General features: G+C 35.1%; 1 protein-coding gene and 1 non-coding gene across 25 annotated transcripts in view; one reads left to right on the forward strand and one right to left on the reverse strand.

The window, feature by feature from the left end:
* Window positions 1-13,655, forward strand: part of ATF2 (activating transcription factor 2) — an 84,597-nt gene that overhangs the window by 62,361 nt on the left and 8,581 nt on the right. For 19 of the 24 annotated variants that reach the window (XR_014080862.1, XR_014080861.1, XR_014080864.1 and 16 more), the window contains 2 exons: window positions 721-870; window positions 3,796-4,002. Coding sequence is in view for 20 of the 24 variants with exons in the window: in XM_081585383.1 (XP_081441509.1) it covers window positions 721-870; window positions 3,796-4,002 (357 nt within the window). In the remaining 4 variants the exon portion in view is untranslated. Of the gene's footprint in view, window positions 1-720; window positions 871-3,795; window positions 4,003-4,451; window positions 4,840-13,655 lie in introns of those variants that run through there. The other 5 variants (XM_081585396.1, XM_081585394.1, XM_081585398.1 and 2 more) reach the window with 1 other exon arrangement.
* Window positions 187-293, reverse strand: LOC145543859 (U6 spliceosomal RNA). Its single transcript, XR_014081107.1, has one exon. It is a non-coding gene; the product is annotated as a U6 spliceosomal RNA (small nuclear RNA).

Genomic DNA, 13,655 nt, shown 5'->3' on the forward strand with positions numbered 1-13,655 from the left:
AATATATGCTGAAAAGACTTCATTTTACTGTATGTAACTTATACCTCAACAAAACATTTTTTACACTACTGACCTTGTTTTTAAAATTGTACCCAGAATCTACAATGATTAGCGTAGAAAATGTCTACTGACACTTGCTTAAGCAGAAATATTGGTGCTCTTTTCATATATACCTCTATTTTTTTTTAAAATATGGAACGCTTCACAAATTTGCGTGTCATCCTTGCTCAGGGGCCATGCTGATCTTCTCTGTATCGTTCCAATTTTAGTATATGTGCTGCCGAAGCGAGCACTCATATATACCTCTATTTTTAAGGTATCTGGATCAGTTACAGATATTAAGATATGCACAGATGAAAATAAATTACAAATTTCCTCAATTATTCTTAGTTGAAGTAAATGAAAACAATTGTATAAGAATCATGTAGGGGACTTTGTCTAAAGCTCTTCTCTATTATCTACCCCTTTATGCTATTTCCAAAGAAAGAAGAGAGGAAAAGTTGCCAAAAAAGACTCAGGAAAGCTTCCCAAAGGTGCTTTTATCTGTCTTACTGATATTTAGGAATGCAGTGGAATATAATAAATCAAAACTAAGTTTAAAGCCAATGTATTTATGTATTCATTAACAGATGTCTCATTTGGTTAACCAAAAGTGTGTTGGGAGTTAGATTTGGGTAGAAAGCAGGGAGCATTTTTTTTAAATTGGTATTTGCATTTCAGAGATTAAAAGCTGCTTTGACCCAACAACATCCTCCAGTTACCAATGGCGATACTGTCAAAGGTCACGGTAGTGGATTGGTTAGGACTCAATCAGAGGAATCTCGACCACAGTCATTACAACAGCCAGCCACATCCACCACAGAAACTCCGGTATGTGTGTTGTTTTTATCATTCATCACTCAGTTTTCCTTAAAAAAAAGAAACTACACAGTGTGACTTCAGTGACTGTATACTTTGAAAAGATTTTTCTGGTCAAATTTTTATTCCAAAAGTGTATTAAAAAAGCCTTAAGGTAGTTCAACATGAAAGTATTGATACAAAAAATAAGCAGTTGTTACTGCTGAGGGCACTCTATAAAATATTTCTCAGAGTATCTGTATGTTGGTTTAAAATGGCACAGTATCCATCAATAGTATTTAAAGAAAACTTTTTTACTATTGGTTGTATTCAACAAGTAATGTATATATGAACCATATTACTGATATAAGACAGTTCTTGAATTAACACTTATGAAATGTCACCAAAGTACCAGATAGGTTTAATGGCAACGGTTTATACTAGAGGCCCGTTTCACTCTTAGTGTCTGGCCATTAGATGATTGCCATTTCTATATGTCTGCAGTAAAGCATTACTGTATTTCTGTTAAATGTTTCAGAGCTCTATTTAGACCTTTTTCTTCTCTACTTAAAGAATATTGGCATTTAAAAGTAAAACTTTCCAATTAAAGAAACACAGATGAACAGCAAGTTTAATACTACCTCCTAAGCATAGGTGTTTAGGTAACTGTATTTTACCTTTGTGAAACTTAAGATAAAGTGAAATAGCTGTAGTTGTCATCTACCAAAGCAACTTTACTTAGGGGCCAAAAGAGAGGAAAAGTGAGTGTGTTCTTATGTCTTAATTCAGGGTTAGCCAACTGGCTCATGAGGCTAATGCAGCTCATGGCTGTTTATCTATGGCTGGCAAGTTCAGTATGGCTTTTACATACTTAAAAGTTTATTTAAAAGAAAATGAATGTAATTTATTGTACTAACTATAGTTTACCTGGATCTCATTTTTATTTATATTTTTATACTTTATTGTATTGGAATGAAGCTCCAGGAGAGCAGGACTTTTATCTGCTCTATCACTGCTATATCATTAGAATAGTTCCTGTATATTTTTCAGTGAAGTAGAATGAATGAATCAATAGAAAAAGGGAGAGAAGGAAGAATATATGCTTCTAAGTAGCCTCAAATCCTTGTTAGAGGTAGAGATATATATGTTATGCTATGCTATGCTATGCTATGCTAAGTCGCTTCAGTCGTGTCCGACTCTGTGCGACCCCATAGACGGCAGCTCACCAGGCTCCGCCGTCCCTAGGATTCTCCAGGCAAGAATACTGGAGTGGGTTGCCATTTCTTTCTCCAGTGCATGAAAGGGAAAAGTGAAAGTGAAGTCGCTCAGTCGTGTCCGACTCTTAGCGACCCCATGGACTGTAGCCTACCAGGCTCCTCTGTCCATGGGATTTTCCAGGCAAGAGTACTGGAGTGGGGTGCCATTGCCTTCTCCAAGATAATTCAGGTTAATTACCTGCAGAACTTAAAGATTTCTGCCTATGGTATAGATTAAGAGAATGTAGAAATTTTTGTTTACATCATTTTAAAATATCATTAAAGTAGAGGCAAGAGATTTGTTTTCAGGCTGCTGCTTTGGATCATGTGTCTACGGCCACAAAGTGCTTTCTTTTGCACTGTTTCTGAGGGTTTAATAACTTATCTCCTGTGTTCAGGTGTTCTGTGGCACAATTTTGGGATTTGTGAGAGACATGAAGATATTCTATAATCTTAAACACTGGACAGTATCAATAATGACTGAAGATTTCTGTCTGGCTGATTTTGCAGAGCAGGCGGACCAATTAAAATGCAAATCTAGGCTCTGGGATTCTACCTACCAGGAAAATGAGCATTAATAATTATATAAACCTGACCCTTAGAAAAAGACTGACCCCAAATTTCAGAAACTGAAGAAAAGCTGAATATACTAAAATGTGTATGTACTTTCAACTCCTTAATTTTAGAGAAACCAATTTTTAAAAAACATTTACAGTTTAATGCTATTTTTTATTTCAAAAATAGCATTAGAAACCATGGTTTCCCATAGTGAATTTAAATAAAAAGTTATTTTTTATTAGAATCTTAATAATCAATGGATTGAATAATAACAATGTTTGCTTAAAAGTGCACTTGGAAAAATAAAATATCTCTACATCATCATTTGTATTGATTGCATTTTTTAATTTCTTTGTATTCTCTCTATAAACATGAAAATATTATTTATACAGACATTAAAGAATAGAATACAATCCTAAAGGAAATCAACTCTGAATAGTCATTGTATGAATATTGATGCTGTAGCTCCAGTACTTTGGCCACCTGATGCAAAGAGCCAACTCATTGGAAAAGACCTTGATACTGGGAAAGATTGAAGGGAGGAGGAGAAGGGGGTGATAGAAGATGAGATGGTTGGATGTCATCACCGCCTAAATGGACATGAGTTTGAGCAAACTCCAGGAGATACTGAAAGAAAGAGAGGCCTGGCATGCTGCAGTCCATGGGGTGGCAAAGAGTCAGACACAACTCAGCAACTGAACAACAAAGAATACATTCACTGTGACAGTTAGTGAGAGTCTTGGTTTAGCAATGCTTATTTATTTCAAGGAATTTGTTAAACAACAGGGTGATTTGTACATTGCTTCAGAATATTTAGGTATACAATGAGACTTAGAAAATAAAATTAGTACCTGTCACCTTTGCAAGGGGCTTCCCTGGTAGCTCAGTTGATAAAGAATCCAACTGCAATGCAGGAGAGCCCGGTTCAATTCCTTGGTCAGGAAGATCCACTGGAGAAGGAAAAGGCTACCCATTCCAGTGTTTTGGCCTGGAGAATTCCATGGAATGTATAGTCCGTGGGGTCACAAAGAGGTGGCACAACTAAGTGACTTTCACTTTCACCTTTGCAGTCCTTTACTGCCTATTATATTAATTTTAATCACTAGGTACAAATATAAAAAGCTTTCATTTGTGTCTATTATAGGCTTCTCCAGCTCACACAACTCCACAGACTCAAAATACAACTGGTCGTCGAAGAAGAGCAGCTAATGAAGATCCCGATGAAAAAAGGAGGAAGTTTCTGGAAAGAAATAGAGCAGCAGCTTCAAGATGCCGACAAAAAAGAAAAGTCTGGGTTCAGTCTTTAGAGAAGAAAGCAGAAGACTTGAGTTCATTAAATGGTCAACTGCAGGTATGGTGCATATATGTAAATTGTTTTATATATTTTTAATAATTATGGACACACATTTTCCTTATTTTTTCCTAGTTAGCCATCCAGACATTTTAGGACACAATATTGGGTGTGTATGGAAGCTGTAGTAAAGTGTAGTTTAATAAACCTATTTGAATACCAAGATGAAGTAATATAACTTTCAGTACTGATACAGTGAAGAAATTTTTAAACGTAAGTGTTTACTTGCGTAGTACAAAAGTACCTAAACTATCTGGTTTAAACTTTATAAAGTTATGATATAGAGTTCAACAGAATCTTAAACTGTATAATGTTACTGGTACTTCACTTTTCTTATTTTTTGGTTCATGTCACAATTATAGAGTTGGTTCAATTTGCAGTTTTTGTTTTTAAGTTCTTTTGTTCTTTGAATTATAAATTTTGTTTTGTTTTGTTTGTTTTATTTAAAGTGAATATAGTGCTCGTGAAAGGTGCCAGATTGACAGCTTTGGAACTGAAGGACTAATTATCCACAGAACAGGTACAATATGGCCAGTGGCAGTAGAAATCATTTCATACTGCCCTGCCAGTGTGCCTCAGATATATTTTTTAGGATCCCTATGTGGTATAAAGGTTTTAAGGCTCCTTCTTATTCAGTCTTTGGTAAGATTTTCAGTGATGGTATTGGGCAGCACTAAGTCTATTTCCTTCCTTCTGTTTTTTCTTCCTTTTTTGTTGTTGTTTTTAATGTTGTGAATGTTCTCAAGTAAAATCTTATAAACTACCAGTTGATGAGCATCAATGAGAAAAATTGATGAATTTATGAATTGATGAATTAAATTGATGAATTTAAATTCATAATGAATTGTAGTTGTTATTATTGGTCAATCCTCTGAGCTGTCCATTCCTACTTAAAAATTAATCATGATTGATGATGAGACTTGCTCTCATCTTACATCTTTAAAGATGTCACCAGTATCAGTGTCTTGTTTAAATGCTTAGGAAAAAGCTTTCTAGCTTTTTTAGCTCCAGGCATAGCATTTCACCTAATGTAAATTTTAATAACTTAACACTTTTTCATATGTGAGACAGCTTTTAAAACTCTGTGTTGGGCCTTGAATATTGACATGTTAGCTTTAGAACAAATAAATTATCTTGCAAAACTTACTTTTAATCATTTCAAAGTAAATATGATTTTAATTTTACCGTATCACAGAGACTTCAAATATGTACTTATATACTAGGATATGTTAAATAATATATTACCTGATAAAGAAATTCTTCTTCAGGAACTATTTTCATCAAGTGAAACAGATTATAGATACAAATTTATTTATGTACTGTAAAAATGATTATTTATCAGATTTCTCTGAATATTAACTATCATTTAAATGTTTGAGTATTCATATTAATACATTAGCAAAGTGATTTAGGTGGATCTATTCTTCAATTAACAATCATTTTTCTGAATGACTTGGCTTCTTAACAGTTACATGGTATTAAAAATAACATTCTTTGTTAGCCTCAGTTGTCTTAACCCATGGAACAGAGATAATAATACTTGCTGGTTCTTCTGCTCTGGATTGTTACATACATCAAATTAGAATTTTTGCATGCATTTTAAAATATATTAATTTTAATAGGATAAATTTATCAATTTTTCTTTTGTAATTTGGCTTATTATGCCTTTTTAAGAAGTGAAAATGTTTCAAAACTATAAAGTGGTATATAAATATATGGTATTATTCTCAAGGTACTGGACTTCAGGTTGGGCCAGTTTTCTGTTTTGACCCAAGTTATAACAATATTAACAACTTTTAATGAGATTGTTGTTCAGTGGCTAAGTCATGTCCAACTGTTTGTGACCCCATGGACTGCAGCATGCTAGGCTTCCCTGTCCTTCACTATCTCCCTGAGTTTGCTCAAACTCATGTTAATTATATTGCTGTTTCCTTAATTATACTGCAGCCCTGGTCACCACTATGAACACCAACTGCTAAGTCACCTCAGTTGTGTCCGACTCTGTGCGACCCCATAGGTGGCAGCCCAGCAGTGCTTTATTATTTCAGAAAACTTTGGAGAATTCAGTATTCACAATAAATGTAATATTTACTTCATTAATTTAATGTTTTTTCCACCATCCAAACTATATAAAATATCATTATTGTAAAATGTGTTACATTTTTATATTTCCTAATTTGAGTAGAAATTTCTTGGTTGGAGGAATAAAGGCAAGATTTATCACCTAGGTAAAAGTTAGCTAACACTTCAGTTTTGAAGCAAGCATGAAACTTTTAAATAGAAGTCACAATCAAGAAATCACTAAGTTAAACTCTATAGTTGAACATAACTAGTTAATACCTTAAATTAAAACAGAACCAGTTTTTTTTTTAATTGAGGTATAGTTGATATATAGTATATAATTACATGTTTCCATGTACATATCATGATTCACAATTGTTAAAGGTTATACTCCATTTACACTTACTTCATTCCTTGTGCTGTACAATATGTCCTGGCAGCTTGTTTATTTTATACATAGCAGGTTTTTTAAATGTTTGCTTATATATTTGTCTGTGCTGGATCTTAGTTGTGGCATGTTAACTCATAGTTGAAGCATGTGGGATTTAGTTCTCTGACCAGGGATCAAACCCTGGGTGCTCTACATTGGCAGTGCAGAGACATAGCCACTGGACCACCAGGGAAGTCCCTATATATAGCACTTTTTAATCTTTTAATCCCCTATCTCTATCTTGCCCACTGGTAGGCACTGTTTTTTCTCAGTATCTGTTTCTTGTTTGGTTACTCACTAGTTTTATGTTTCAGAACCCAGATATAGGTGATATCATACAGTATTTGTCTTTCTCGGATTTATTTCACTAAGCATAAAAGTCAGTATTTTTAATCATTAATAATTGAGGGATGGATAGCATCATGGTTAGAAAGAAAGTGTTCTTAGTTTTAAAGATGTATACCAGAACATGAAGATAGGTGAAATGATGTGTTATCGGGTATTTAAAAAAAAATACTTTGAAGAAAAGAAAGAGAATAAGGTCCTTCTGAATATATTAACCTGGAAGATGTCTGTAATATTATGGGCAAAAAGTAAGTTGCTTGGAAACAGCCCAGATGTCCATCAGTAGATAAATTGTGGCATTTACATCCAATGAAATATTTTTCAGCCACAAAAAGGAGTGAAAGTACACGCTACAATGTGAATAAATCTCAAAACATTATGCTTAAGTGAAAGAAGCCACAAAGTCACATACTATATGACTCCATTTATATGAAATATATAGAACAAATTAATGCATAGAGACAAAATACAAACTGGTAGTTTCCAGAGACTAGGGGGAGGAAGAGGAAAATAGGAAGAAACTGGTTAATGGATAAGAGGTTTTACTCTTGAATGATCAGATAGAGGGTGGTGGTAGCACAACATTGCAGATGTGTACTAAATGCTACTGAATTTTTCAGTTCAAAATGGTTAATTCTATATTATGGGAATTTCACCTCAACAAATTACTCAAAAGTCACATACTAAAAATGTATAGCATAATTCTTTTTCATTAATGAAACCTTTATAGTTAAATATATAAATGTGTAGGTATGGAAGTCAGTATAGAAATGAATCTTTAAATAGAGGTAAAATTTCAAGAATAACATGTACTAGTTTGTAACAGTGATAAAGGGGGTTTGGGAAGAAAGGGTACTTCAACTATGACTTTCTCTATTGTTTCAAATGGATATATGATGTTTTGTTGTTTTTTACTTACATGTCATATAAAATAAGTTTTTAAAAAAGTAAGTGACACATTCTAGTTTTCAGAATGTGAAGAGTTAATGTGCTTATAATAGATTCTGGAGAAAAAATTTCATTCAGTCTGCCAACAGCAAAACTTAACTGTGAAGAACAGAATGACTTGTAAAGAAAATTGAATGTCAAAGAAATAATTATACTCTGCTTTATGTGAAAACATTCATCAATTCTACATTTCCTTAATAATTCTTCACATGACATACAGGTTTAGCTGATCAGCATGGTGGGCAGTAATGACCCATGGTTACTTATATATAATAAAAGGTTTAATGAGTGTTGAGGTGTGACTGTTTATATTTTTACCAAATATATATTAGGTTTTAAGAAAATACTAATTATTCAACTTTACTGCCCCATTCACTGAATTTAATTATATTTTAGCTTTCTAGAATCATTGCTTTAAAAACAATTTCATCAAACTGTATTAGACATTTATGGTACTCTAGACCAAGAATTGGATGCTGTTGGTTATAAACTATTATATTTTCAAAGGTAATATATGATTTTGTCTTTTACTTGAAATGGTTTTAACCCCGTTATGTCTTTGTCTTTCATATACTCATCTTGTGGGTTAGTTTTCATTTTAGAATTTCAGCATTTCCTTTATGAACAAAAGGCAGACTCATAGGAGCTCTTAACAATTTGTGATAAAACCTGGAGAATTTGTTGTGGATTTTGCTTTTAAAACTTAGGCACTGCAAATGTATGTGGACTGGAAGCTCAGTAAATTAATAGAAGCATTCTTTGATAACAAGATATGTGAAGAGTTTTCACTAATAAGTTAATGATATGGAAAAGGTTTTGTTTACTGGTCCATTGACTTAGGGGGAATGGGATCAATCTTTTAATCCTGGTACCCAAACAGTATTTTACTTTAGTATTTATCACTTGAAATAGAAAGGAATGGCGACAATTGGGAATGGTACCAATACCTGTTTAATCCCTCAAAAACTCTAGAACTGTCCTTCTTCTCCACTCCCAGACTGAGTTTTTCACTATATTCTAGAGGGGAAGAGGGTAATAGTGATGCCACTTCTATCTCATGCATTTTATTCTGAGTACTTCTTTTCACTGTTGTTGCTCAATCGCTAGGTTGTGTCTGACTCTGCGACCCCATGAACTGCAGCACTCCAGGCTTCCCTGTCCTTCACTATCTCCCGGAGTTTGCCCAGACTCATGTCCATTGAGTCAGTGATGCCATCCAATCATCTCCTCCTGTGTTGCTCCCTTCTTCTCTTGCCCTCAATCTTTCCCAGTATCTGGGTCTTTGCCAATGAGTCAACTCTTTGCATCAGGTGGCCAAAGTATTGGAGCTTCAACATCAGTCCTTCCAATGACTACTCAGGACTGATTTCCTTGAGGATTGACTGGTTTGATCTCCTTGGCTGTCCAAGCGACTCTTGAGAGTCTTCTCAAGCACCACAGTTCAAAAGCATCAATTCTTCAGTGCTCAGCCTTCTTTAAGGTCCAGCTGTCATATCCATACATGACTCTTGGCAAAACCATAGCTTTGGCTATATGGACCTTTGTTGGCAAAGTGATGTCTCTGCTTTTTAATATGCTGTCTAGGTTTTTCATAGCTATTCTTCCAAGGAGCAAGCGTCTTTTAATTTCATGGCTGCAGTTTTTACTAGTCTTTACTAAAATTTTCCCAAGCCTTTACCTCACCGTCTGTCAAACTCATAGAATAAGTACTATTTTAAAGATCAAATAAGAGAGAAGTTAAGATACTTAAGCTACTCTTCACAAAAATCAATGATTATAGTAATGAGAAATTCCCCAAAGAAGAAACTATCCAATATTATTTCTTTAATTTGGGGGATAGTAGCTGAACTAGAAAGTCAAAGATCATGAATTTATGGAACCTGATCATCAATCTGTGGCCAAATATCAATGAAACGTTTTGATTGGTTAATCAATTAGCTATCCTGTCATTATTTCATCAGTCTGATCTGCTTAAGACAAACTGTAAATATATATATATATATATATAATTTGTTCATCAGTATGTAATTAACCTTTGGGTAGAGACAAATAGATTAGAGCAATGGTATCAGTCAGTTCAGTCGCTCAGTCATGTCCAACTCTTTGTGACTCCATGAATCCCAGCACGTCAGGCCTCCCTGTCCACCACCAACTCCCCGAGTTTACCCAAACTCATGTCCATCGAGGCGGTGATGCCATCCACCCATCTTGTCCTCTGTCGTCCCCTTCTCCTCCTGCACCCAATCCCTCCCAGCATCAGGGTCTTTTCCAGTGAGTCAACTCTTCGCATCAGGTGGCCAAAGTATTAGAGTTTCAGCTTCAACATCAGTCCTTCCAGTGAACACCCAGGACTGATCTCCTTTAGGATGGATTGGGTGGATCTCCTTGCAGTCCAAGGGACTCTCAAGAGTCTTCTCCAACACCACACTTCAAAAGCATCAATTCTTCGGCGCTCAGCTTTCTTCACAGTCCAACTGTCACATCCATACATGACCACTGGAAAAACCATAGCCTTGACTATACGGACCTTTGTTGGCAAAGTAATGTCTCTGCTTTTTAATAGGCTGTCTAGGTTGGTCATAACTTTCCTTCCAAGGAGTAAGCGTCTTTTAATTTCATGGCTGCAATCACCATCTGCGGTGATTTTGGAGCCCAAAAAAAGTCAGCCACTGTTTCCCCATCTATTTCCCATGAAGTGATGGGACCAGATGCCATGATATTAGTTTTCTGAACGTTGAGCTTTAAGCCAAGTTTTTCACTCTCCTCTTTCACTTTCATCAAGAGGCTCTTTAGTTCCTCTTCACTTTCTGCCATAAGGGTGGTGTCATCTGCATATCTGAGGTTATTGATATTTCTCCCAGCAATCTTGATTCCAGCTTGTGCTTCATCCAGCCCAGCGTTTCTCATGACGTGCTCTGCATATAAATTAAATAAGCAGGGTGACAGTATACAGCCTTGATGTACTCCTTTTCCTCTTTGGAACCAGTCTGTTGTTCCATGTCCAGTTCTAACTGTTGCTTCCTGACCTGCATACAGGTTTCTCAAGAGGCAGGTCAGGTGGTATGGTATTCCCATCTCTTTCAGAATTTTCCACAGTTTATTGTGATCCACACAGTCAAAGGCTTTGGCATAGACAATAAAGCAATGGTATAGACAATGCCAAATAATTACATTTTCTCTTAGACCATAATTATTTCTTCAGCATCTGCTTTATCTTACCAGATACATTTTACTTTGACCCTCCCCCCCAAAAAAATCAATAATTGGTCACATTTGAATGGGACTTTAATGTTTTCAAAATGTTTTCATGTCTCATATTTCATCTTCAGGAAGACCAAGAAAGATAGTTAATGTATTCAGCAAATAAACTAATAGCAGACTAACCAGAAAGGTTTTGGAGACTAAATCCAGTTACAATCAGTCTAAAATAATCCACAGATATAGAGGTATAAATATTTCTTTTTTCATTTTATGTTAAGTCTGTTTGTGGCTTAACATTTATTTCTTTCAGATACACTATGGCTTAAGCAAACTGGTTCTTTTATGGCTTTAAGTCATGATTTATGGAACTGCCTTGCCTAAATACTGTCTTTTTAAGTTCTTTCCTTTATACATATAACTATATGACTCTTGCCTGGAAAATCCCATGGACAGAGTAGCCTGGTAGGCTATAGTCCATGGGGTCGCTAAGAGTCGGACATAACTGAGCGACTTCACTTTCACTTTTCCCTTTCATGCACTGGAGAAAAAAATGGCAACCCACTCCAGTATCTTGCCTGGAGAATCCCAGGGACGGCGGAGCCTGGTGGGCTGCCGTCTTTGAGGTCGCACAGAGTCGGACACGACTGAAGCAACTTAGCTGCAGCATATGACTATAATTCTTAAATGTTTTGTTTAATTTGTTGAATTTTCTGCATTTGTCATAAATGATTTTAAAAATGCTGGCCGGGCTTTGGCAAACTCTTCTACTTTTGCCTAATGTAAAGGTTATTTACCAGGATAAGCCTCCTTTTATCAACTCTTCCTGGGACCTGATCTTGACCATAAGCATATGCTTACACTTAGGGCTCTCCAGCTCAACTAAATCCGTTTCTTTAAGGTTTGGCCTCTCTTATCCAACTGTGTTTGCTTTGCAGTATTTCTTACAGTCCCAAGTCTTTGCTAGCAACCATGTCCCATTTGCTGCTTTCAGTCTAGTGCTGATAACCAGTTTTTAAAGAAATTGAGTATTAGGATACAATAAAATACAAACTATTGATTTAATTTAACCTCTTGATCAAAAATCACTTGAGCTTCAGGATTACCATTAGGAAAATCTCTTATCATTAAAAAATATTTTAGATCAGGATGGTGTAAAAGATGGGACTAACTGTGTATTGAGCACACCTTGAGATTGTTGGGGTTTTTTTCCTTACAATTGCTGTTATTTAAAGGTGTAGGGGGAAAATTACATTATTTGCATTTTGGATAAAGAACAGCATACTTGTATACTGTATCACTTAGGTATATACAAATTATAATATTTAAACATTTTTTAATTTCCTCCTCTCTTCAAGTTTTTGCCCCTGATTTGAATTAAATTCAGTTAACACAAATATAAGTTGTGAAAGTGTTAATCGCTCAGTCATGTCCAACTCTTTGCGACCCCAGGGACTATATAGACCACCAGGCTCCTCTGTCCATGGAATTCTCCAGGCAAGAATACTGGAGTGGTTAGTCATTCTCTTCTCCAGGAGATCTTCCCAACCCAGGTCTCCTACACTGCAGGCAGAATCTTTACCATCTGAGCCACCAGAGAAGCCCTTATAACAGGAATCATATACGTTCTCTCTAAAGTCCTTAATGTTCATTACCCATTTTTAGCTAATGGCATCTTTACATTTGTTCACTTGTTCATGGACCAGGTAGTCTGATTAGGTGAACAACCATAATACCACCAACTGTTAGATGGAATATCAGTTTCTATATTCAAACTTATCAGTTTCAAACCTGTCATTTAAAGAGAGATTTTGAATATATTTTTAAGTGCATAGGAATATTGTTTTAATGGTTAACACCCAGAATTTTATTTAAATCAAACTATTTTGTATCATATTATTAACTTGCGACTGTTCAAGAATTTTATCTAATACATCATTTTCTTTCTTAATAGGGTTTATGATGAATGTCCATATGGAGTATTTAGTTGAGAAAGCATTTGTGATTTTTAAAATTCTGTAATTGAGATGATCCTATTAAGTATGTCAATTTTCCTTTTCTGAGAAAATGAACAGTGTGACTATGTAATGAGGTTGTTGACAAAAATAATGAAATTAGAACCGCTGACCAGTTTTATATTATTTAAGCTATTTCATTTCACCCTCTTTGGTGTTTTTTTTTTACCCACTGGAAACAGATTTTAGAGAAGACCATGGTAATTCAGTGTACTCAGTTTACGCTAGGCCGTGGGGTATGATCTGGGGATACAGAAAACAAGGTGATCCTTGCTTTTAAGACACCCCAATCTAACAGAAGTGGCAAACAAGTAAACCAAAAACAATCCAGTGCGATAAGTGCTATGTAAATACACACACACACACGTACATATATGTAAACATGGCTGTGGAAGCACAGAAATGAATACCATGTGTATTTATGTTGTACTGAGTTGACTTTTAAAGATAGTGAAATAATTAACAAGGCAAAAAGGAAAGGTTTTCTAGATGGAAATAACAGTATATATTTAGTTAGCCATACAAAATTTCTATTTATAGGTCAAAATGATTAAATATTGATTAATAGGTTCAAACTAATGAGAAGGGTGGTCACAGGTACTGGATTATAAAAGATTGTGTATTCTTGACTAAAAATACATATTCAGCCCTATTTT

Source organism: Giraffa tippelskirchi, chromosome 3 (genome assembly GCF_054371585.1).
Source record: "Giraffa tippelskirchi isolate mGirTip1 chromosome 3, T2T-mGirTip1v1.2.pri, whole genome shotgun sequence".
Lineage (NCBI taxonomy): Eukaryota > Metazoa > Chordata > Mammalia > Artiodactyla > Giraffidae > Giraffa > Giraffa tippelskirchi.